The sequence below is a fragment of the Bos javanicus genome, chromosome 13 (assembly GCF_032452875.1).
Source record: "Bos javanicus breed banteng chromosome 13, ARS-OSU_banteng_1.0, whole genome shotgun sequence".
Classification (NCBI taxonomy): domain Eukaryota; kingdom Metazoa; phylum Chordata; class Mammalia; order Artiodactyla; family Bovidae; genus Bos; species Bos javanicus.
In genome coordinates this window covers 7,234,817-7,261,076 of record NC_083880.1, presented here as the reverse complement: position 1 = coordinate 7,261,076, position 26,260 = coordinate 7,234,817, and the positions used below count along the sequence as shown (strand labels likewise).

General features: G+C 42.6%; 1 protein-coding gene across 2 annotated transcripts; it reads right to left on the bottom strand.

Annotated features, from left to right (window-relative positions):
• Positions 1 to 1,600: 1,600 nt before the first annotated feature.
• NDUFAF5 (NADH:ubiquinone oxidoreductase complex assembly factor 5) lies at positions 1,601 to 26,232 on the bottom strand. Of its 2 annotated transcripts, XM_061435645.1 has the most exons (11): positions 25,953 to 26,231; positions 23,570 to 23,610; positions 20,761 to 20,824; positions 17,588 to 17,635; positions 16,155 to 16,258; positions 15,458 to 15,497; positions 12,533 to 12,730; positions 9,108 to 9,168; positions 2,294 to 2,377; positions 1,881 to 1,963; positions 1,601 to 1,712 (listed from the first exon to the last, which is right to left on the bottom strand). In XM_061435645.1, the coding sequence occupies exons 1-11, from the start codon at positions 26,172 to 26,174 to the stop codon at positions 1,620 to 1,622; spliced, it is 1,038 nt and encodes a 345-aa protein (XP_061291629.1). In that variant the 5' UTR covers positions 26,175 to 26,231; the 3' UTR covers positions 1,601 to 1,619. The 2 variants fall into 2 exon arrangements, with proteins under 2 accessions (XP_061291629.1, XP_061291630.1); XM_061435646.1 differs by lacking the exon at positions 12,533 to 12,730 and having other exon boundaries at positions 25,953 to 26,232.
• Between the last annotated feature and the right edge of the window lie 28 nt (positions 26,233 to 26,260).

Below are 26,260 nucleotides of genomic sequence, written 5' to 3'. Positions count from 1 at the left end.
CTCCCCATCCCATTCCTCTGGGTCATCCCAGTGCACCAGCTCCAAGCACCCGTCTCATGCATCAAACCTGGACTGGCGATCTGTTTCACATATGATAATATACATGTTTCAATGCCATTCTCCCAAATCACCCCACCCTCGCCCTCTCCCACAGAGTCCAGCAGACTGTTCCTTGGGGAGGGAGGTGGGAGGGGGGTTCTGGATGAGGAACACATGTGCACCCGTGGCTGATTCATGTCAATGTATGGCAAAAACCACTACAATACTGTAAAGTAATTAGCCTCCAATTAAAATACATTAATTAGAAAAAAAAGTCTGTTCTTAATCTGTGTCTCTTTTGCTGTCTTGTATATAGGGTCATAGTTAGCATCTTTCTAAATTCCATATATATGCGTTAGTATACTGTTTTGGTGTTTTTCTTTCTGACTTCACTTAGTTTAATTTGACTCAAAATGGAGTTGAATACCCACCGTGTGAGACCCAGCCCTGACTGAGGGAGAGCCTGGTGCTTACTGGTAGAGTGAGGGCAGGCAGGAGGGGAGAGAGACACAGAGAAGCAAAGCCTGTAATAACCCCCCAAGGCTGAGGAAGGTGCGCCCTGCCCCGGAATGAAAAGCGCGGCAAACGACTTGGCAGCAACTGGTGACAACACACGTGACGTCACTCCCGGGCACCTCCCAGCATCGCCCCCCCCAACCCCCGCCCCGCCCCGCGGGCAAGTGCCTTCCTGCACCTGTTCTACGCTGCTTCCGATCATTTGGATCATGACCACAGGATGGTGGGCTTAGATCAGAATGCGGTGCCAGAGGCCCGAAACGGCAAAGTCAGACAGCACTGGTCCTCACTGTGCAGGTACCTGACACGTGATTCAAAAATCCTCTAAAAAAGGACTTAGTTAAGTTCTCCTCTTAACTACCTCGGTAGAGTGTGAAATGATGGGACTCTCACCCAAATGGTGGAGGTGAAAAACAAACAAGATCAGAATTCTGATGGCTATAAAAAGGCAAGGAAGGATTCAAGAAGACACTATTCCAAACTACAAAACTACTCAATAGCTCTAAAGAGGTTCATCATCCTCTGTTTCTCTTTAAAGAGCAAGGAAGACAGTACACAAATAATTCTAGCTTAAGTATCTTAGAGTAGTTGTTATAAAAGTCTACAATTTTATGCCAAAGAACCAGAATACTAAAGAATCTACCAACTTGTCCTTCCTCTCATCCCCTCATCTCCATTGCTAATGTCCTCTCAAAGAAATAACAAAAATTCAGACAGAGGGAAAGGTACAAAATGTTAGCGCGAGTGGTGTTTTTCTATCAGGTCAAGCATTTATATACATGAACATCTTTGGATTTTTCAGAGATACCTTCTTGCTTTTAGGCTGATTCTGCAAACAAGTCTCTCAAATTACTAGATAATAATATCCATATTAAAATAGAAAACATGTGAAATTGAAATCACTACTAAATATAGATGGAGTATCAGGTGATTCTAATTATGAGAAAAATCTGATGGTAAATAGCTTATATATTGCTTCTTGCTTCAGAATGCAGTAATTTTAGATATGAAAGTTACCAATCACTGATGAGAAGTCTGGACTACATTAACATTGAATAAAATATTTATTGTGACTTCTTCCCTTGTGACATAAGATCGTTTATTTTTCCGAGCTCTCCAAACGATACTGTTGCCGAACCTCTTTCAGCTGGTCTCGCCTGAAAATAATAAACAGGAAGGATGTTACGAATACGTACCTATAGCTCTAATTAAACCCTTTAATGCTGTCTTATATTAAAAAAAAAAAAAAATCCCCCACCCTAAGTAAATAAATAAAAAGAAAATGGAAACATCAACCCAGGAAGAAAAGTGATCAATATTAATACCTGTGAATCATGATATTTCCATCCTATCATGTAATAGATCTGATATGTGGCAGGCACAGAACCATCCTCATTTCTGTACATTTCTATAAAAACAAATCACGGTTACAGTCTGAAAAAAATGCAAGTAGGAAAAAAAAAATCTATTCAAAAAAAGTATGTTCTCCAAAGAGAAATGAATATTAGAATACTCATGGGATTCTGAGAAAGGCTTTTGTGAAAAAATCCTCAACACTGAGAAGCTGACAGTAAAGAAGCACGGCTTTGGGGGAAAAGGATACACAGCCACAGGATCTGTGTTTTGAGAGAAGGACAAGAAATCTGAAGGTGCCTTAAAAAGGACAATGCGATTTTAGGGGATAAGGATGACAGGGACGGTCAGCGAGCCTGGCTGGGAGAACGGGCAGCCTCCTTACCTTGGTACACTGCTGCAGCTGCCAGCATCGTGTCTCGGTGCAGGAGGGCTTTTCTATTCCAAGCACAGTTACTCTCACCCATCCCTAAAAACACACTAGAGGTTTGAAATGATTCAGCAACACCCGAGCAGCTCAATGGCCCAGATTTAATCTTCTCTCATCCAACGGAATACCTGTCCCCCCATCTCTGACAGTCACGTAAGATAAATAATCTCCTTTTGCTCTCAGATCATAGTCAGTGACCTGCAGGCAAAGCTACTTGGAGCTTCTGGGTAGTGAGACAAGTCAAATTCCAGGAGGCAAGCCCCATAAGCACACTTTTTTTGGCAGCAGGGGACTATGGGAAGTCAGCTGGGCCAAAGCAAGGCCACAGGCCCTGCACGCGAGTCATCAGGAGCTGGCAAGGGTCTTTCTAGTGATGCCACGTTTCACGCCCTTTTCAGTGGCTCTTTGAAGGACAGGACATTGGCGAAACACCTCACTCCTTCTAAGCCATAAATCTAAGAATGAACGTGAAATCTGCAAGGGGGTTTGAAGACTCATTGCACTGGGGTCTTCTGCGTTGCAGGTGGATTCTTTTCCAGCTGAGCTACCAAGGAAGCCTGAAGACTCATTAGGTTGTACCAAAACTACAACGTGTTTTCAGATTTTACAACGTTTTACTGATCCCAGATTAGGAAAGAATTATGTGCATTCTCTTCAGGGGCACTTTTCTTAATGTTTTAAAAAAAGAAATTTTTAGATTTCTTTCCTTCAAACTGATAGCTAAAAGCTAGGATTATGTTATCTTCTTGTTCACTAAAATTTAATGTTATATATTTAATATTTTTAATGCATACAGTCAAATGAAATTACTTTGAAAGCCCACATTTTAAACTAGCTTGCAAAATTAAAAGAATCAAAATTAAAAACCCTTTACATTTAGTCTCTATATATGATCAAAAATCAGTTTCTTAGTTTGGTTTTTCTACTTTTAGAAGAGATACCAATAAAATTCCCAATGTCAATGTTCTTTAGTTTTTTAAAAGTAATAATCTCCCAGGTTTCCAATGGCCTTATGAAAAACAATCAACAAATTAGATGGAATGAGTAAATCTGTTTGCTTTCTCCAATCCCAAAAGGTCCTTATTATTCCCTAAAATAATGAAACTCTGATACTAAAAGCAATGTGCCATATCCTGTGAGTAAAACAGTCCCAATTCATTAACAACAAGAGACATATTATACAAACTAGTATCAAGAGATGAATCAACGTGAAGAGGGTGGATCTTATTCTTGCAGTCATGAAGTAGCTAGATGACCTTAGGTCCATCGCTCTGGGGCCTCAAGGTGGCCAGGCTAGATGATCTCTGAAGGCTTCCAACACTAAAATTTTAACCCATTACACAATCCAATATAAAAAAAACCTCCCACATAATGACTATCAACTGCAACAAGAGACCAGAGGCAAACCGGGACTCGTACTGGAAGGATTTATTGCTGATGACAATAAATGGTGCAGTGGTGCTTTCATTTAACTTCCCATTTGCTATGACTTACACAGGAGAGGCAACACCAGTGAAAAAAGGGTTTAATTTTTTTACTGGAAATACTTAATGCACCAGAAATTCTAAATGCCTTCTACATAACTGGTATCGTGCTGTGCTAAGTCACTTCAGTCATGTCCAACCTCTTTGTGACCCTATGGACTGCAGCCTGCCAGGCTCCTCCGTCCATGGGGATTCTCTAGGCAAGAATACTAGAATGGGTTGCTCTGCCTTCCTCCAGGGAATCTTCCAAACCCAGGGATAGAACCCAGGTCTCTCGCATTGCAGGCGGATTCTTTACTGTCTGAGCTACCAGGGAAGCCCAAGAATACTGGAGTGGGTTGCCATGCCCTCCTCCAGGGATCTTCCTGACCCAGCGATCGAACCCACGTCTCTTACATCTCCGGCATTGGCAGGTGGGTTCTTGACCACTAGTGCCACCTGGGAAGCACGAAGAACCGATATACGGATATACTAATTAAGATTATTAGGCACATTGATTTCGGATACAGAAACCCAAAGACACTAATGCGCTACTAACTGTTGCTAGGGACACCTACCCTTCCCTCACATGAGAACCTTCTCCTTTGAGAAGCAGTGTCATGTGGCACACAAAGTCTAGTCTTTGGGATCATAATTCCAGCTCTGGCCCTTAAATAACCTGGGGCAAAGTCATTTTTGCTCTATTAAACTCAAGTTTTAACACCTTTATAACATAGCCTGGTAGACCTTTCCTGGAGACCACCTGGGAAACACATCTGGGGACTTCTGACCAGCTCTGGGCTTTGAGATAACAGAAGGATTTGGGTAACTGTTTAGACTCTCACAGTGTTTTTAAGGTTAAGTTCAATTGCTTATTTAAAAAAAAAAAGGTCTAATTTATTATGGTTTACTAGGAACAATACTGAGTATTGTCTAAAAAAATAACAACTGAACTTACCTTAAAACTACTGTGAAAGCCTCCAAAACTTCTCATGTGTTCCTCAGCTGATACGCAACTTGTTTTGCAAAATTAGGTCAATGTTCTGGACTTTCTTCTGTGAATGAATAATAGCAGCTTAAATGAGAAACACCACCACCATCAAGAAAAAAGTGTAACATGATGTAAAATGCCGAAAACCTTAGGGACAGTAGCACCGTCTTCCAGTCTGCAGAGCAGCACCTCCGGGAGTCTGCCAAGCGTCCCCTCGGGCACTCGCCCCTCGACCACCCTCCTTCCCCCGCCAGCTGCCTCAGGGCTCTCCAGGGGACAGTGGCCGACATCTCAGAATGTGAGTGAGGCTGCGACCCTGGGCTTAACCCCTGGCTCTAGCACTTACCCAAGCACTGCACCTTGGGCTAGTCACTCCTCTGTGCCCAGTCTCCTCACGCAAAACAGGAGAGGTGAACCGTGCTAGCCGGTCTCCCCTTCCTCACGAACAGGCCTCATAAACGATGCTGGAGGGTGAGCCTGCTCTCACATCAATCTGACTGTCCCTCCTCCGCACGAAATTCTCCCAACAGACTGCAGGGCTCCCCTGATAAAGTCTAGAAAAGCCTCTGATGGACCCGCCTACATCACTTCCCATCATCCTCCTGTTCTACCTATTTGAGCAATGCTGAATTACAATGCAGTTTCCCAGTTAGGAAAGTGGAGGCTGAGTGTCCCCTCTGGAGTCTCCGTGAGTTTACACAGGCCTTTCCCTTGGCCTGGAATGCAAGGCCCGGCCCTCAGAGGGGCACCCACCCCTTCCTTCTTCCAGCATGAACTCACTTCAGCTTAGGTGCTGCCTTTTCTGCAGAAGCATCCCTGATTCCCTAAGCAGACTTAGGGATTTTTCTCTGTGTTTCTGCCTGCACTTTTTAAAAAGAATTATCTCACTTTACAGTTAAAAGCATATGTCTATCTGTGCGTGTCTCTTTCTCCACTAGAGCATATGTTCCTTATGATCAGAAACTGTTATTTCCACACTGGCTCAGCTGGCTGTACATGGTAGATGCTCAATAAACAGTAAGTGAATGAATATAAAATCAACCAGTTAATGTTTCTATCAATGTTGATAAACATTAGTTTTACAAGTTATCTTTAGATAATTCCTCTTAATCCTCTTAAGAATAAGAAACTTTATTAAAGACTAAAAGACATGATTTGTGTAAAAGGCTTTACAGTAAAGACAAACACTGGCAAAGCCGCTTACAGGTGAATATTAGGCAACAGTTCCTCAAAATATGACTGACTGAAACCAGCAGGGGGAGGGAAGGCGGGGTTATCAACTGGAAAGGGGCATGACGCAATCTTCGAGGGGCTGAAAAGGTACTAGTCTGTGGTTTATATAATATCTGAAAATACAAGCAGCTGTACAGTTACAATTAGTGCATTTTACTGAACACCTAGGGTAATGCCTATGCTCCATGAAGACCCAGATCATCTGGCTGACACCCTCTCCCACTCCCGCTGTCAGACACCAGGCTCCCAGGCCCTCCTCTGATTGAGCGAAGGGTTTGGCACCTGGCACAGCTTCCCTCTGTACCCCAGGTGGTGCCACCATCCTGGAGGACTTAAAGGTTAATAACTGGCAAGCACCAGGGCCTCTAAGACTTCTGAGGCTCCTTACGACCCGTGGGATTCTCCGTCACGCCACCTGCCATCACACCTGTAACGTGTCCTGGATGAGTCAGCACTTGTAACTGCTTCACTTCTAAAATCACCAATCCAAACGTCCCATTTTCTGACCATATCCTCCTTCCTTCAAGCGTGTTCATATATTTCAACTACGATCATCCTCTGACCTCCTCTACTTTCTCCCAGTCCATCAGCTCCTCCTCCCCCTTCTTTTTTTTATTACTTATTTTTTCTTCCAGCTTAGATTTTTGCCCTGTTATCTCAGTTACACTCTTGGAATTCTCTTTTGCCTATGTCTTCTTGTTACTCTCAATTAGTAAAGCCCCAAGCCAGACTGATGCAACTGTGTTTTGTGCCAGGTCCCCAACTGCCAACTATTGTCAGAGAAAGTCACACATGCATCTGACCAACTTCAAATGTGTCCTTCAAATTTGATAACTCTCCCTGATCCATTCACCTTCCTATTCTCTACAGTGACTATATCAAATCTCTATGCTATGCTAAGTCACTTCAGTTGTGTCTGACTCTGTGTGACCCCACAGACGGCAGCCCAACAGGCTCCCCCGTCCCTGGGATTCTCCAGGCAAGAACACTGGAGTGGGTTGCCATTTCCTTCTCCAATGCATGAAAGTGAAAAGTGAAAGTGAAGTCGCTCAGTCATGTCCCACTCCTAGCGACCCCATCGACTGCAGCCTACCAGGCTCCTCCGTCCATGGGATTTTCCAGGCAAGAGTACTGGAGTGGGATGCCATTGCCTTCTCATTTGCAAACCTCTTACCTTTTGAGTCTCACTCTGCTTGAAGGAGAGCATTGATCCATCAGACGGGAACCTCCTGCTATCAAACCAAACACCCATGACCACTGCACCGTCCCTCTTCCCTTCCATGTGGGCCTGTCTGCTCTTGTCCAAGGGCAACCGTCCTCCTCTTATCTCATCCCCTTCCACCTTCTCGGGTACCTGACCTGATTAATTGTCCTCTCTCTTCTAGAATCACTTCTTCTATGGAAGCACTTAGGTTCTAATCAACTGTTCAATAAATTCAAGTCTTGAGATGAAACATAATAAAAAACTTCAGCCCATCTCCCATTCCTCTCCCTGACTCACACCTGTAGCCTTGCCGTCTCTCCCCTCTTCTTCATAGTCAAGTTTCTTGAGAAGACGGATGCCTGCCGCCCTAGCCACCCCCTCCATAGGCGTCAACCTACTCCCCTTCCCTCCGCCTCTCCCACCAAGCCCATGCCAACAGCAGAGCGCTCTCTGTGGTCACCAAAGCCTCCTCATCCTCCGTCAGTGGGCTTTCCTCCAGTCCACATCGTGCTTCTGAGCAGCATTTGACGCTCCCTCTGCTTTGAACTCTTTAGGGTCTCTTAGTCTAGGTAATACGATCCCGTTCTGCTGTTTCTCCTTAGCACCCTGCTAGCTACACATCCTCAGTCTCTGCAGGCTCCTCCTCTTCTTACGCACTCACCGCGCGTTAGGTTCCTAAAGGCTCCGGACCAGGCCACTTTCTCTTCTCACTTCAGGCCGCTGCTTCTCATACCACCTATTGCCAGTGACTCACAATGTTTACCTGGGCCACTTGCCTCCTCCGAGCTGCACAGCCACACACTCAACCCCTACCTCATGTCTCACCTCGGGGATTTCAGAAGCACTTCCCACCCAACATGCGCAGGTGTGAATTCAAGAGCTGTCCCTGCTCATACTTGGCTGTCTTCCACTGTTTCTCTATCAGTGAAGGGCACCATCTATCTGGCTGTGAGAGCTAGAAACTCAGTGCCAGGCTGGAAACGCCTCTCTCCTTATCAGCCCACATGTAATCCATCAGCAGGAACTGTCACATTTCTCTCCTAAATGTCTCCTGAATCCAAACCATTCACTTCTCACCATCTCTACTGTCACCACCTTAGTCCAAACCACCGTCACTTCTCAGTAAGCTTTACAGCAACGTCTCCCTACTAATTTATCTGCCAATCCACCTAAAGATACAAAATCTGACATCATGACCCCTCCCCCATTAAAATATCTCAAGGGGCATTTTAAGAAAAAAGACAAACAATCTTAACAAAGGCTACAAGGCCCCCATCTACCCGCCCATTTAATCAGTCCTCTCTTCTTTCCACTCCCGATATTCCAGCCACAATGCCCCTCTTTGGGTTCTCGCCATGTTCTTTCCCGCAACAGGGCCTTTGCACACGTTGCTCTTCCTGCTTCACCCAGTGGCCTCACCTCATTTTTCAGGGCACAGCCATCGCTTCCTCAGACAGGACTTCACTGACTCTCCCAGACCAGGACCTAGCCCACCTAACCCTCTGGCAACCCCCAGTCCTACAGTAAGCCAGCTACTTGCTGTCTTGTGCCTGGATCCGAGCTGCCCAGCACTGCTTGAGAAAGTCACTGAGGTGTCCTACCATCCTCACACGCTCCTTCAAGATAGTCCTGCTGGCCTTTCGTGGGCAGTCACCAAGTTCCCCTACTGCACAGCGCCTACCACAAGCCTAGTTTAACATTTATCGTTGTGGCTGCTGCCTCATGTCGGCTGCACCCAGCTTGTATTAAAAACTCCATCAAGACAGTCTACTTTCTCCTTACCCAGTGTATCTCCAGGGCTTGGCCCCAGTGCCTGCACAGTCAGCTCGCAAAATATGACTCTTAAAAGGGGTCTACAAATTCCTTAAAGTGTCTTACCTTGTAAATCTTCCATCAATTCAAACATCCCAGGATAGTTAACTTGAATTTCATCAGTGTCCTATTTAAAAAGAAAGCAGAATCTTCATTTGGCGTTCATTACCAAGGATCCAGATCAGAGAAGAAGTCGCAGAAATGCCCCAGACTGATCTCTCACAGTAAGCAGGAACCTTCTTTGCAATCCTCTTTGCAGGTATTATCTCCCTTACACTTGATTTACAAAGATTTCAAATTGCAGGGTACATGCTTGCCATTTTAACAGTAACCTTCCTATAACGCCATCAACTGTTTCTAATTCTCTCCTTGGGATTCACACAAATAAAGTCTGTTCTGTACTCTGTAAACTATCCTTTTCTTCCAGTCTTTGAAAAGTCTTCTAGGACACTGTAACTTTCTAGGGGGAGGGTTAGGCTTCTAGACAAAATCCTTACACATGCCAACTTTATTTTTCTCTACATAGTCAATATTAATCTCTCTCTCTTTAAATGTGACACCCAGAGTCAAATAGGGTCATCTCCCAAGATGCTTCCATCCTACTCCCAGTGCTGCAGCAACCTCCATGGACTAGTTTAGGAACGGACACACAGCTGGACAGACACAGTTTATTTCTTGAGTGACCTGGTGAGCAATGTGTCCCACTCTTTCTCAAGTTCGATACAGGAGTTCACTGTTGGGACAGTGGCAGAGAGCACTGATGCTCCCCAAATATCCAGGTACTCCTGGACATTTCACAGCCCCACACATGTCTTTTGGCAAAAGAAAAATGAGGTGGAGGCAGGTAATAAATAGCTAGGGAGCCTTTTCCAGGGCATGTCTGGGGCAGTGACCTTAGGGGACACAAGGCCCAGATGGCACAACTACAGGATGGAGATGAGCTGCCCAGCCAGAATGGCTGGGATTGATAAAAATTGTGTGTTAGCCACACAGATGTAGGAGTTTTTCTACAATGGAAACTAACCCTGAATATAAAACACTTCCTTTTTTCCCCGTGATATCAAAATCCTGCACATAAGTCAAACTTCATCACATTGGCACTACTTTTGAAGCATCCAGATCTTTTTGTGTTCTGTAGCTTTATCTAATATCTGTCCAATTTTGGACTTAATCTTGCACAGAATCAAGTACAAAACCCTAAAGAACAGTTATCGAAAATATCCATTTTAATTCCTAAAGAAACGTAAAACAAAATGACCAATTACCTTTTTTTTTAAACATTAGAGACACAGAATTACTTAGAAGCAGGAAATTAACATGTACTGTTGATGAGGCATGTCAATTAATGCTACCTTATAGATAGTAATTATACATGTCAAAATCTGAAATGCATAGATTCTTTGACTCAGCAATTTGACAGACGTGCAGAGATTATGTGTAAAAGAAAATTCATGGCAACACTGTTTGAAAGAATATAATAAACAAACTGAAAACAATCTAAATGTCCATTAACAAAGAAAAGGTTAAATAAAGTGTACCTGTTCAATGAAATACTATTTGAAAAGTGAAAGTGAAAGTCGCTCAGTCATGTCCGACTCTTTGCAACCCCATGGACTACACAGTCTGTGGGATTCTCCAGGCCAGAATACTGGAGTGGGGAGCCTTTCCCTTCTCCAGGGGATCTTCCCAACCCAGGGATCGAACCCAGGTCTCCTGCATTGCAGGTGGATTCTTTACCAGCCGAGCCACAAGGGAAGCCCACAATACTATATAGCTGTCAAAAAAAAAAGAACGTGGTGGGTGTATGTTTGTAGCGGAAGATCTCTAAGACAAGCTATTGACTGGGGGAAAAAAGACTATGCATATAAAAAAAAGGAAAAGAGTATATATATTGTTGTACATGTATGTTTAAGCAATATAACTGCACTCCAATCTGTGAGGAAGAAAGTCTGAAAGGACATACATGACAGCTGACAGAAGGCATCCTTGTGGAGAGGGACGGGGGCGGGGAGGGGAGGTGTCAGAAGGCAGGAGACAGCGGCTCATCTTAGACCTGCAAGTTACTCTCTCTCTCTGTCTGGTTTTCTTTTCTTTTTTTTTAAACATATGCGTGGATTAAGACCATCTCTGGATAGTCCATTTCTTCTATATATTTTTCTACATTGGGAAACTATTTTTAAAAAGAGATTTTAAGATGAAAAAAAAAAAAGGATTCCTTCTAGGCTGATGCCTACCATTACACAATACCCTGTGAAAACATTTCAATGAAACCAACTAAAAGCACCATCTCCTTCTCAATCAAAAGAGCACCAAAATAGCCTTGTCAAAGGTCTTATTCAAATCAAGATGAAGGACAATATTCACAGTTTTCTCCTAATATACTAGTCTGGAAATGATTCTGAAAGGAAATGAGTTTCACTTAGAATGGCAACTAATTAAAAAAATAATTCATTAAGAGGGTCAAATGTGTAAATATATGATATTAATTTAACTTGATTTCACTTTAAAAATAAAAATCCATTGCAATATAAAAGTAGTATACTAACGTTATATGCAACATAAACCTGCATAATTGATTATATAAAAGCTTTTTTGCATAGGAGTTTTTGAAAATTATTCAGGATGCAATGTTAAAATAGCACTTTGGAGACAATGTATATGTCTCCAGGAACAAATCTGCATAAATTTATTATTAAATTACCCTCTAATTTTATAAACTATAGAGAAGATCATACACCAATGGGAATCTTTCTGGAACACATAACCCACTTTACAACTTAGAAAACTGCATGTTGTTAACATAATTTAGCTTTCTTTTGATGACTCAGGATAGAAGTTTCATCTTTTCCCTCACGGGCAACAACCTTTGAGTCCCTAACATTCCTGTTGAGCTGTCTGACCAGGCACGAGCTCCTCACACGCCCTGAGGGCTGTGTCACCTCCTGTCTAGTGTCTCTCCCCTTCCCTCCCAGCCCCTTCCCAACATCAGAGGCCCTGCTAGTCTGCGCCCCTTGCTTTCTGTCAGATCGTGGACGGACATGACCAGCCATTTTGGTGGGCTGATTTTATGACGTATACTCACACTACACCTCCTTAAAAAGTTATTTTAATTTTAAGCCTGTCTAACCTGATCTAACCCTGGGCCTCATGAAGGCACATTCTCTCACCTCCAGCTCACATGACATCACTTTCCTTGAGAGCTGGTGGGAGAGGCTGTGCTGTGAACACTCCTGACACCTCCTTCCTTCCCGTCAGGGATGCTCTGTCTCTCGTGGTACACCCAACTCTGGATTTGAAGGGTGTGATGGACAAGCAGGTCTTAGAAAATAGCCTCCCTGCTAAATGAGGTACTTTTCTTTTTGAGTTACTCATTTAGGTAACAAATAACTAAAAATTTTACATTCCTACCTTGTGTCAATCAAGATAAAAAGAGAGAGAGATTATTTCTGAAAGGTGTGATTAATGGGTTACTCGATTCTCTTGATAGTTACCACAGTCAGAGTATTAAAGCCAGCTCTCCCAAGCAGATGTCCTAAGTCATTGACAGCAGTGAAAGGGGAGACGTGCGGAGAAAAGCCCCCTTCCCTCTCTGTTTCCGCTAACTGTAAGGAACACCGGAGTTCAAAGAGCGTGTCACCTCCAAACATTGCACCAATGAACACGCCATCTGGTTTTAAAACATAATGAATCTGTAATAAATACAAACAACAACACGATTCAAAATTTCAGACACAAAACTGTTAAAAGAATAAATACATGGAATCAGTATTTCATGATTACCATTCTTATTCTGTCAAGTTAAAAACCACATGATTTAATAAATAATACGTAGACAACCAACTATCAGAAAGGCTCTGCAGGATATTATTGTAAAGACAGATAAACATTTACTGATAGTGTTAATATCTATAAGATACGTTACATGCTTTCAAACTTTTTAATAATAGACAAAACTTACTTTTTCAATCAGTGAAACACTGAAAGAACAAGATTTTTGATGTGGTAGGTTACAGAAATCGCTGTCCTCCCTGCATCTGTGCCCTTAGACATGTCACTTTGTAACAGCCCCCACTGGGAGAATCTGGAGCAGCCCCACGACTTGCTCTGACCAAAGAGTGCAGAGCGAGTGACAGTACGGCAGTGCTGAGGGCTCGATGGCCCTGCTGCTTCCGCCTGCTCTCTAGGGGCCCTGTGTACGGGCCACGCTGTGAACAAGCCTGAGCTGGTCTGCTGAAGGATGACAGGAGGAGACGTGGGGATCAGCCAGGAGTCCAGCTGCAGCCATCTGACAGCTCTGGGGCAAGCCACCCCCAGGTCAGACATGTGGGTGAACCAAGCCAGACCCAGAAGAATCTCCTAAGTCCGGCCCAAATCCCTAACTTACAAAATCGTGACTTACTTTTTTAAAACACAAAGTTGAGGTGGCTTATTAAGCAGAAAAATCTAATTTATAGGGAAGCCATGATGACTCACAACTAAAATGTCTAGTAATATCTTAGTTAAATATTAACATATCAATTAGTTTAGTTACACACAGAATTAAGGAGAAGTAACCAACTTATTTTTCAGCTGTAAAACAAAAACCATTTTTAATTGGTAACTTAAAACAGCAGCGACGATCAATTCCAGAATCATAAATGTTTTATTCAATGACTCTTGGAACTACGTCTGTAACTAGTTTGACTCTACTTTCATATAGGGCAAGGTGAACTCCGAAGTAAATCCGAACCCACATCACGGTAGGCTACTCTAATTCAAGTGTACATCTTGAATGCGTATTTAAAATATTATGAAGCAATTTTATATAAAACAGTATATAAGCAAACTGACTGTACAAATCTTTTTCCTTCAGTCCCTTCAGTGTTACTTCCTTCTCTTGCCACCAAACTCTCATAGAACTAAAGTACCTAAAATTATCAGTTTGTTTCTACCTTAGAGGGCTTATCAGTTCCTGTGGATTTCACAAGAATGACTTCCCAGTCTCTACCTTGAGCCTGGACAGCTTCCCAGGATCCTATATTTATCTTTTGGCTGCTGGTGCCATAGACATTTGTCTCTTGGCAAACGTAACCCCCATCCTTCCCCACGGCATCCAACATACACAGAACACATATTCTCAAACCAACTCCCCTTTCCAACTGCTATACTTCTGTTAATCACCATCTTCTAGTCCCTTTATCTGATCATTACCATTCTTTCCCCTACTCTGACTAATTATCTCCAGTCACCTAGACTCAAAACTTGAAGGCAAGCTTTCACTCCTGACTGTCTTCAATCTTCAGTGCTAACCAGCCACCAGGCTGTTGACTCTTACTTTGCAGAGTCCTGAAGACCTCTCTCTTCCTTTTATCTCCACAGTCCATGGGGTCGCAGAGAGTCAGGCACGACTGAGCGACTGAACAACAACTGCCACCTAGGTTCAGTTTATTTCATGCCTGGACCACGGACACAGTCTCTCTTCAACTTAACTGACTTTCCGCATCAGTTTTCTATTTAGCAAGATGCAGCTGTCTTGCAGAGTTATTTCACACATACATAAAAGAGAGCAGAGTGGCTGGCAAACAGTACGTGCGTAAGATACGGTAGTTATTCTCCTGCCCAGCAGCTTCTTAATCATGTCACTTTCCTCTTCAAAATGCGCTAGTGGCTCTGGATCGCATAAAGAATAAACTCCCAGTTGCTCACCCTGTCACTGAGTCCTCTAACGTTGGTCCCGATACCCCTCATCTACACCTGGCACTATCCCCTCCTCCCCCAGGCTTCCTCTCTGTCCTTGTGGGCTTCCCAGTCGCTCACACTTCCCATCTATCCCAGGATCCGGCCTTCCTGGAATGCATGCCCACTCCAAATACGACCTGTCCTTTGAGGCCCTGTTCAAGAAATTTCTTCCTCTTGAAGCTTTCCTAGGCCACTCCAAGCCACAGTGATCTCCTTCTCTCCTCTGAACATAACTCACCCCTTCCTTACCTGTTTGCTGATAAATATCAACCAACAAACATTTATCAGCCCTGTCTTAGTACAAAGCATGGGTGAAGTACAGACGGGTTCCTACCCAGAAAAAATTTATAGACAATTAAGGAAGAAAAGAAAGCCACACATAAAATTTCTCACGATAGCAATACTATTTTGAATAAGTTTTAAATATTTATGAAAACTTTAGTAACATCTCCATAATTATGTTTATAGAATTCTCTGGGAGCGGGGAGTCACTCATATACTTCCTAATATGGCAAAGGGGTACCAAGTGTGTCCAGCCCACAGAAGATAATATATTTTTTATTTGCTTCCATTTCCAATTGTCAAAAATGTAAAACAGAAACCATCTATCAGTTTCTGTGTAAAAACAGGCACATCTATAATTTGCTAACGATAAACAAAATAACACAGGCTATTAGAAACAGCACTAAGTTTCTTACCTGTTCAAGTGCTCTAGGAAGGTCATTCACCCAGTGCAAACTAAAATACGAAAACACATATCTGTTTTAGCTTAATCTGTATAATTAATTAGTACAAGAATCACTAACATAGCAAGCCACAGAGAAGGTGTAACTGTGGGTGTTTGAAAGTGCACATCAAAATTCACTGCTTGTTCGGATTTCCCTGGTAGTCCAGTGGTTAGGGCTCTATGCTTCCAATGCAGGGGGCCTGGGTTCAATCTCTGGTCAGGGAACTAAGATTCTGAATGCAGTGGCCAAAAAATAAATTCCTTAAGGAAAATAATTCACTGTTTTCATATAAGTTTTAAAATAAAAATATTAGGGGATAACCTTCCTTTTGTCACAGGATAAGCCTTTAATATTACCTTATAACTTTAGAGCATAACATACCTATTTTGGGGGCTTCCCAGGTGGCACTAGTGGTAAAGAGCCCACCTGCCAATGCAGAAGACTTAAGAGATGCGGGTTCGATCCCTGAGTCAGAAGAACTCCTGAAGGAGGGCATGGCAGCCCACTCCAGTATTCTTGCCTGGAGAATCCCATGGACAGAGGAGCCTGGTGGGCTACTGTCCGTGGGGTCCCACAGAGTCAGACATGACTGAGGCGACTTGGCACACACACATGCATACTATTTTTAACACACATATATTTTTTTAAGTACAAATGGATTACCAACCTTAAACTGCTAACCACCAGGTCAAACGTATTTTCTCTGAAGGGAAGAAATTCTTCGTCAGCTAAAACACTGACAGTAGGAATTTCTGTTTCTAAGGCATTTTTCTAAAGGTTAAAAATAAAAGTTCAAAAACACATTTATATAACACCTTAATTATTAACACAATCATTGTTTGCTAAACATAAGTCATGTTATATTTACTTGACAGTGTCTAGTTCTTAAAAATTAAAAAAGCAGCCAAAGAGAAAGCACTAAAAAAGTATATCTTAAATGACACCTAAGACTGGCCAGAAAAAATGGCTAGCTGGTTGGAAAAACAAATGGGATGACCACATCACACCAAACCAAACCTCAGAAAGCTGAGAGTCTCAGTGGAATAATCAAAGCCAAAAAAAGTACTAGGAAAATATGGGTGCACGCTTTAGACTCTTAGATGAAAACGCCAAAGTAAGTATGACTCAAAAACCAGAAACTACAAAAGGAAAGATCGATACACTTAATATAAACTGATCAAAACTTCTAAAAAGCAATAAACAATGTAAACAACATGTCTGAGAGAAAATTTATAAAATACGTGAAGAAAAATTAATATCCCTAGAAGACACGTTCTTACAAACCACCTAGAATAAGAACAGCCAATAGAGGACCAAGAGACAGGCACGTCACAAAATTACTGACAAAAGTCACAGATGAAAAAGCACTCACAGCCAAAAGGTATCAACAGCTACCTGGTTGCTCTAGCAATCGGAGAAATGAAAATAAAAAGGACGAAACTCTACTTTCCACCTATTGGACTGACGAAGACAAAATAACTGGCCTACTGTTGCCAACAAGGGGGAGGAAAGAGGGCTTTCGTTTAACACTGTTGTTCAGTCTTCAAAGGGCAGGCTAGAGACGGATGTTAAAAACTGAAAGGTGAACATCAATGAATCCAAATACTCCACTCTTGGGAGTGGAGTAAATGTAACTGTCAAGTAAATATTCCCAGGGAGAAAAATAAATCAAGCTCAGAAAGTTGCTTTATACAAAGATGCTCACTGCAGTGTTGGTTATTGAGAAGCTAGAAATTTAGTAAATAAAGCTTGGAATATTCCCACACTGGAATACTACATGTGTGTGTGCACCCATCACTCACTGATACCAAAGAATGGCATGTCAGCATAATACTGTTTGTACAAAGCTGTGATGGGGAGACAGCTATATGTCTACAAAGACACAGATGAAAATGTCACCAGCAGTTGCCTGAGTGGTGGGATTAATGGTGATTTTTCCTTTCCCTTTAGATTTCCCCTACTGTTTAATTCTTCTTTATTTGTAGTATAATCAGAAAAAAAAAAGAGCTCATTTCATTCTGAAGGAAATAATGATAAAAAGTACAGAACTAAAAACCAAACCAGGAGGTCAGAAATTAATAGCACTGAAAAGCTACCTACCAAAGCATTTTCTGCAATGTCTGTTTGGAAAAACTTTCCAACAGTTTCCTGCAATGCAATAAAGTTGATCAGAACCCAGTAACAAAACAACTGCTGAAACTGCTGAAGGAAAAAGTGATAATTTGATTAATTTTCAGCTCTGTAAGGGTATTTTTCTGCATATAATTAGTATGGTACACAAACACCTTTAATAACACATATTATGTTACATAGAATTAAATGTATGTAGCCAACCATATATGTAATATATTTAACAGTATTTAATAAAATAGAGAACATAGGTGTGAATAATCAGCATCTTCAGTTTACTCCACTGGGCTAAGGTCTTACGTGTTAACTTTTCCATAATGCGCTAAGAGCTAGTCCTCATTCTTGTGACACAGAAGATCTGGAATGGTTTTCCTGCCTTTAGTTGTTATTCAAAGAGATTGCAAAGAGTAAAGACAGACCTAACAAACACAGATGCGTGGGAGGGCCTCAGTGGTTTCTCCCCTCTGTTTCACGCATCCTTTCTTCCTTCCCAAAGCAAAGGGCATCCCGATACTTCCTGCCCAGAGGGCACTTTCCACCGTGCCCTCTCTTCTCCAGGAGCCTGCTCTTCCGTCCACTACCTCTCTAGTCTTCAGTCTCTACCTTCTGCTGCTTCTTCCCTCACCTTACAACTCCTCTCCTCTACCCACCTTACGGCTGTCTTGTTTGTAATCCACAGCACTCCTTCTCGCAGAGTTCCCCTCGATTCTTGGTGCTCTATTTCCACCCTCACTGCTCTACTCACATGCTTTATAAAAATCACTCATAACCGACTCATCAGCTGCAGCCGTCTGTTCCCCCTGCTCTCGGTCCTACGTCACTTGACCTCTTAGAAGCTCGGCGCTGATGACGAGCTCCTAGAAACCTCCTCAGTACCGTTCTGCCCTGCTTTCCCTTCTCTGTGAGAAACCCCAGTCCTCTCTCCTTCACCCTGACTACTTCGTGAAGAAGGTGCCTGCCCACAACATGGAAAGGCTACCTTCCCTCAACACCCTACCACTCTCTGGAGGCTGCTGCTGACCACAGGGCAACTGGTATGCGGTACGTGTTTAACTACAGCCCTCAAAAAACAAAAACGTGCCCTGAGCTGCAGGGTTTGATGATTTCCACAGTGTAACCACCCCAACAGTGGTGGGTTTCATGCAAGCAACACAGTGCTGTCCAGCAGAGCACTGGGAAGAGAGGCGCACAACCATCTCTCTCGAAAGCCAGCTCCAGCACATCAGTGCGAGGGGTGAACGCTAGGTGGGTCAGATCATCTCTCCTCGTCTCTCACTTGAAAATGTCAACTAAGAGACTGGGAGATGGGGCGGCCGCTCCCAGGCTTGGAGGAGTGTGTAGACTTCAGGGAAAGGCTGGCGAATGCGTAACAACTGGCTTTTGGCGGGCCCTGCTTTGTAGCGTTTGCCAACTTCCATAAAGTATAACTCCCACCATGGCTGAGTTTAGGCTGTTGAAACAACGTCACTAACACAGAGTTGGGAAAAGATGCTATCAGCCAGTGCTCATGAGTCAGGAGGAGGCAGCTGCAGCACACTCAGAGTCCGGTTCTCACATGCGCATCTCATGCTCTGACTGAAGAACACCAGGGTCAGCCCTGGGGTCGGGGGGCGGGCAGAGGGAGAAGCCAGCCATGTAGTATGTGAGCAGGACCTCCATTCTGATGTGTCAGAGTCCCCACCCTCGGGAGGCCTGGATGTGCTTCCAGATCCTTGAGTAGTGTAATAGCCTCTAAGCAATGAATGTCCTAGTGTTTGAACTGGCTCAGGGGATTTCGTCTTACAATCCACTGTCTTATTTAGGCACTTGACATCTTACTTACTGGGCGTCCCAGCTGGCGCTAGTGGTAAAGAACTCGACTGCCAATGCAGGAGATATAAGAGATGTGTGTTCGATCCCTGGGTCGGGAAGATCCCCTGGAGGTGGACATGGCAACCCACTCCAGTATTCCTGCCTGGAGAGTCTCATGGACAGAGAAGTCTGGCGGGCTACAGTCCGTAAGGTCGTAAAGAGTCAGACGCCCTGAGGCAACATAGCGTGCACGCCTATCTTACTTTCTTCCAATACAAGTGTGGAAGATTCCTTTCTATACACTGGCCCCGAGAGCTTACCTATCACCAAGGTCTGTAGATTCTACCAGGTCTCCTGTACACCCTGGCTTTATATCCTGCTGTCTCCACACTGGCAGCTGGCCTTTCTCTCTCACGCCCACACTTGCCTTTGACACAACCCTCTAACTGGTCTGTTTCTCTATACTCTGTCTTCTTCAATCCCTCCTACACACCATCCCCAAACTAACCTTCCTTAAGCATCACTGATCACACCCTACAGCTTGCCACTTCTGCCTTCCCTCCAGCCATGCCTTACATTCCAATCGCTATAAGCACCAGTCCAGAGTCTATCAAATCTCGGGTCAGATGCTATGCCTTTCAGAAGTCTCTGGTCATATGAACTCCACTGATTTTCCTTTCCCTTAACTACTGTTGCAGTTTAATGACTGTATCAATTCCATGGCATTTATTATTATCAATGACAGTGTTTTCAGAGACTTATCACATACCCCTCCCCTGTCTTGGCACAAGTGTACACTTTTTCGTTAAGTAGATTTGATATAGAAATCCCACTTTGATCTGTGTCCAGCATAGTGTCTATTTAGAGAGGCTAAAACAATTAATGAATATTTTTTGATCTGAATTACAAAATGAAAAATAAAATAGTATATACATTAATAAAGACTATTTATACTTAATCACACACAAAAGTTTCTAACCAAATGATAAACTGAATACGTTCCATAGATTAAAAAAAAAAGCTTAATCACACGTCCCAGATGAATGTCAATGTGATTTTGACTGTGATTTATAAAAAATATTTGAACAAAGTGGAAATAACACACAACATATCGTATATAGACTTAGAGAAACTACCAGTGGGAACGCTGTATAAAATGGATTCAAAGAAAAAATCATTGAAGAAAAAACACAGGAGTAGACATAAAACCTTTGGTTCTATCACTTAAAAAATAACAAATGAGCAATTCTGATGTCATCAAAATCTAAATATGATACAGACTGAATTAAGAAACTTTTTCTTTAAAACTGGCCAATTTTATCTCTCTAAGTTAAGTCATTCAATAAATATACCTTATTCAAGTGTTCTGCTACGTAACCTCGTCCACAACCAACATCCAACGCAAGACGAAAGTCTCTGAAAAACAGACACAGAAATTATGCTTTGTCTATAATAATACAGCCCCCATAAAGTGATTATTAAAAACAAATTTTTCTTAAGAAAAAAGATTCTCGTGAATACAACTTTCAAACAAGTCCTATCATCTGCCTGCTCCCTCACATCACCAGATGTCTCCATCAGAGAACACACCGGGCATGGCAAGGCTGTTCGGCCAAGCCACTCCCAGGGCCTCCCAACCAAAGGCTTTCCACAGGGCTGCTCCACGACATGGATCTGAAGCACTGATTTAGTGCAGGTACTTAAACAGATAGGGAAACAATGGGAACAGTGACAGACTCTATTTTCTTGGGCTCCAAAATCACTGAAGGTGGTGACTGCAGCCATGAAATTAAAAGATGCTTCCTCCTTGGAAGAAAAGCTATGACCAATCTAGACAGCATATTACAAAGCAGAGACATTACTTTGGCAACAAAGGTCCATCTAGTCAAAGCTATGGTTTTTCCAGTGATCATATATGGATGTGAGAGTTGGACCATAAAGAAGGCTGAATGCTGAAGAACTGATGCTTTTGAGCTGTGGTGTTGGAGAAAGACTCTTGAGAGTCCCTTGGACTGCAAAGAGATAAAACCAGTCAATCCTAAAGGAAATCAATCCTGAATATTCATTAGAAGGACTGATGCTGAAGCTGAAGCTCCAATACTTTGGCCACCTGATGTGAAGAGCTGACTCACTGAAAAAGACCCAGATGCTGGGAAAGCCTGAAGGCGGGAGGAGAAGGGAACAACAGAGGATGAGATGGTTGGATGGCATGACTGACTCAATGGACATGAGTTTGAGTAAGCTCCGGGAGATGATGAAGAGAGGGAAGCCTGGCGTGCTGCAGTCCATGGGGTTGCAAAGAGTCGGACATGACTGAGTGACTGAACAATTTTAATCTGATAATATACTCAGACAAAGAATGAAGAGAAGTTAATGTAATTAACCTGAAAATATGTGGCATACCTATCAGGAACTTACTACTTATCCCTATTTCTCAAATTTGTTGTGGCAGCAGATAACTTAGAAATTACTATGTGAAATACTATGAAATATAACATGATAAACTAAAACCCAAATAAACCATCAACTAAATAACAGCTTTTACTGAAATCTTATCAGGTTCAAATCACTGGGCTAAGTGTACAGTTAAGTATGTCAATCCAAGGTCATTCAGCTAATAAGCAGCAGTCAGACTTGAATTCAGTCAGAAAGAATCCTGACCAGAACTCCTATCCACTATGCTATGCTGTCTCCTCCAAACGTATCGTCTCATACTAAATCACTTTACACATCCAACTGTGGATCACAGGTTTATGAAAAATTTGTGACAATTTTTAAAGAAACTTCATGCACTAGTAAATTTTTTCCTATTGGAACTGAGAGTCCCTTTGTAATTTCTGTTAAAAACCTATGTCACAAATATAGAACACCAGTACACAGCTGGAGAACCACTGGGGAGAGAACGTCTAGTATACCCAATGCCCTGTGTCTTGACTGTGCACACAGGCAGTGTGGCCTGGGAAAGCATACAGCCTTTGCAATCACAAAGACATGAGTCAGAATTCTAGGCTTGCAATTTACTAGCTCTGTGAACACAGACAAGAGATTTAATCTTGCTGGATCTCAGTTTTCCCATCTATAAAATGGGTTGGTATGAGAATTTTATCCAGCACGTAAAGTATTTAGCACAGTACAAATGTTCAACAATAGTTAGGAGTTATTAATATTATTACCATGGATTCTAACAGTATTAAGTGAGCCTCAGATAGCACAAATAAGACATCTAATAATCTGTTGTGTTTGTTTTAAAATATAAACATAAGATCAGCATTGACAATTCTTGCTAATAATAGAAGATCAGTGTAAGACATTTTAGATTGGTATTTTTAATAATTTAATTCCAAAGAGTTAACTGTTATTTTAAGACATGATTTTGTAGCTGCAATCACAGTTTTCTCCACAGACTTGTGTTTTGCTGAGTATAATGACATAGAAAGATTACAAAATTCAATCTGATTTGGAAAATTTAATGTTTCATTTATTAAATCGCAAATGATCTAAAATCCAGGCAAATGAATGACTATATCACAAAGAATTAGCTACTTTTCAGATTTTTAAAATAATGAAACTAATGAAGTAGATGAAATGAAGGTGGCTTTCGCAACAATGAAGAATTTTCTTTAATTTTATGAAACTGATTCACCTCATGACTCTTTCAAGTAGCCAGGATATATCTAAAATAAGATTTTAAGAGTTTGTGATTTTACAAAATTTTCCTTTTTTAACACAGACAAATGTAATAAATTCATCCCATATTGGTCTAATGTAATGGATGTCTTTTACACAGAAGAGCACAAAAAGTGATCTGCTAATATCACAGAGCAGTTCTATAGCAAAGCCATTATTTAACTGGGGTTCCTGATACCTGTGCAAGTGAAAGCACTTAACTTTTTAAGTCTCCAAAAGTTGTGTTGAAAGTGAAAGTGTTAGTCGCTTAGTCATGTCAGACTCTTTGTGACCCCATGGACTGCAACCCACCAGGCTCTCCTGCCCATGGGATTCTCTTGGCAAGAATACTGGAGTGGGTTGCCATGCCCTTCTCCGGGGGATATTCCCAACCCAGGGATCCAACCCCGGTCTCCCACATTGTAGGCAGATTCTTTACCATTTGAGCCACCAGGGAAATTGATTGTGTATTTTATTATGACAGTCATCACTTACCTGGCTATGTCATACACTCGATCTGCAATCCGACTTCCAACCTGACAGATTACAAGAGGCAATGATGTACAAAAGTAAAGATGAGTATGTTTAACAGAGAAATAACACTTTTCCGAGTAATCAACAATCCATAGGTTACTTATATTTCAACATGTTGAGTTCCCTTTATCCCTTTTTCAATTTGACCTCAGCAACTTTAAAAATTCTGAATAGGAACATCATAAATAAAAATAATCAAGGAAACACATTGAGTTAATTACCTCAGAAGTCAATTTAAGGAAAGAAGACTAAATTCTGTATATCTATGACTTTATATTTCATGTGCTGCAAGAGTGCAAAGACAAAAAGCAACAGGATACCCTAATTCAAAAAAAAAAAGGCAACAGAAACATAACAAGTATATCATCCACAGATATTAGTGTGAGGTACGTGAAAGTGAAAAATTAGTTAGCTGGGGATTATTACAGATCAATGTATAAGTGATCATTTAATAAAAACTAATTATTTGTTAACTATTAACAAATTTTGTGGAACTCCTAAATGAATAAATAACTTTTCTGAGCAACATCTGAAAATTAGAAGTCAGCCACATTTAAAGAAACCTCCTCAATCCCAATCCAATTTAAAAGAGGTCATAAGGCAGGTGCCTCCTTTTGCTCTGCTAGGCTTCATACAGCAGGAATAAAGATGTGGGATACTAATATTCCCCACATTCCACTCATTCCCTGGTAAACATCACATAGTTTCTACTGGGACTTGAAAGCTCAGAACAGAATATATGTGTATTTTCTTTGGGAGGTGAGGTGGGGAGGAAGAGTAAGGCAGAAGGGACAGCAGAAGTCTTTTCCCAGAGGAGTCCACTCTGTGCATCGTTACTGATATGAATACCTTTTGTTTATTATTTTAAAAGACTGTCGTATACTTTATCTTATTTATTCTAGTCTTAAAGAATGGTGAGGCCTCAGTCAAGTTGTAATCCAGGTGCCTTTCCTGGAAGAGAGTGTCTGAAAACTCACATCTTCTAAATATTTATATGTGTCACCCTGAGAACAGAGTCAGTCATCTGATCTAGCCAGGACCTCCACAAAGTTCTGCCCAGAGTAGGAGCTCAGTAAGTGTTGGCTGCAATCATCACACTTGATTTCAATTTTGGTCTATCCCTGAACAAGCACTTACACAGGCCTGAGCTCTGTGCTGCCTATTCAGAGAGTAGAACTGGCTCAAGTCCCTAGTCCACCTGGGTAAAGAGAAGAGGTCTTTCAAACCAGCACAGATAAATCAGAGATCTTAATTCATCTTAATGAATCTTCCTAAAAGATGAATCAGATCCCATCACTTCACTGCTGAAAACCATTCAACAGCCTCCCATTCCTCTAGACTTTAGAGCCATGTTGGCCAATAAAAAACAATCAGAGCCACATGAGCAGTTTAAGATTTTCTGGTGCAAGTGTTGAAAGCGTTAGTCACTCAGTCGTGTCCGACTCTTTGTGACCCCATGGACTGCAGCTCACCAGGCTCCTCTGTCCATGGATTTCTCCAGGCAAGTAGATTGCTATGCCCTTCTCCAAAGATTTTCTAGTAGCCATTTTAAAAAGAGTAAAGAAGTTGATTTTCACCCAAAATATCAAAATAGAGTTTCAACGTGTAATTAATATAAAAATATATTAAGGAAATATTTTACATCCTTTTTCCATATTAATTCACTGAAACCCACTGTATTTTACACTTACTGCACATCTCAAAGGGACATTTCAAGTGCTCAAAAGCTGCATGTGGCCAGAAATTACCACATAGAATGTACAGCTGAGATAGAGAAGAAAATCCAAAGTTCTTACCCATTAAGGCCCTCCTGACTTAGGCACTCCCTTACCTCCCACTGGAGCTTTCCTGGAGGCCTTGACAAGGTCCTTTTGACTTCAGGGCCTCTGGGTTCGTCTTCCCTTTTACCTGCAAAGCCTCGCCCCGACATCCCCCAGATCCCAGCTTGATTAATTTCTTGCCTCGTCGTCTGCCCCCGACCAGCGCAATGACTTTACTACTTCACTTCACTACCTGGCCTTACTTCATTAGCTGAAATTACCTTTTCGGTTCACTGTCTCGTCTCTCAAAAGAATGAAATCTCTTGAGGGCAGCGGTCTTGCTTTGCCCCAGGTACGCCTGTAACTCAAGTATTAATGCTATCCGCCGAGGACATGAATGAATGAATGAATCGCACCTTGCAACCACCGGCGCCCGGCCCCCGCGCGATTACAGCAGAGGCCCAGACAGGCAGGGCGGCCTCTCAAGGTTACACGGCGAGGTGGGGGCGTTCGGGTCCTGGCCGGAGATCCGACACCCGAAGTCAAGGCGCTGAGCCACCCTCCGCGCCGTCTCGCAGACTCACCTCCTCCTTCAAGTAGTCGAACTTCATCGGCTCCGGCTGCCGGGCCGCCCAGTTCTTTTGCTTTCTCTTCAAATCCCGATCGAAGATGTTGAAGGCTTTGGGCGAGGCACCACTTGGGGAAGAGGCGCCAGAGGCCACCGTCCTGAGGCCGAGGTTCTTCACGGGGACACCTGCCGCCGGCAGCCGCCGCCACGAGAACCGAAGCGGGGTAAGCAGAGGCATCTCCAGCGCATACACCCGCGGCCGGCTCGGCTATCGAGCGCATGCGCCGAGGCTACGGCAAGGACGCCGGAGCACTTCGCGGAGGG

Excerpts from the sequence above, each read along its gene's own strand:
- NDUFAF5 (XM_061435645.1), bottom strand. The coding sequence starts at position 26,174 with ATGCCTCTGCTTACCCCGCTTCGGTTCTCGTGGCGGCGGCTGCCGGCG. Across the intron at positions 23,611-25,952 it reads TCGACTACTTGAAGGAGGAG|GTTGGAAGTCGGATTGCAGA; the intron begins GTGAGTCTGCGA and ends GTAATCTGTCAG. Across the intron at positions 16,259-17,587 it reads ACATTGCAGAAAATGCTTTG|AAAAATGCCTTAGAAACAGA; the intron begins GTAGGTAGCTTT and ends TTTAACCTTTAG.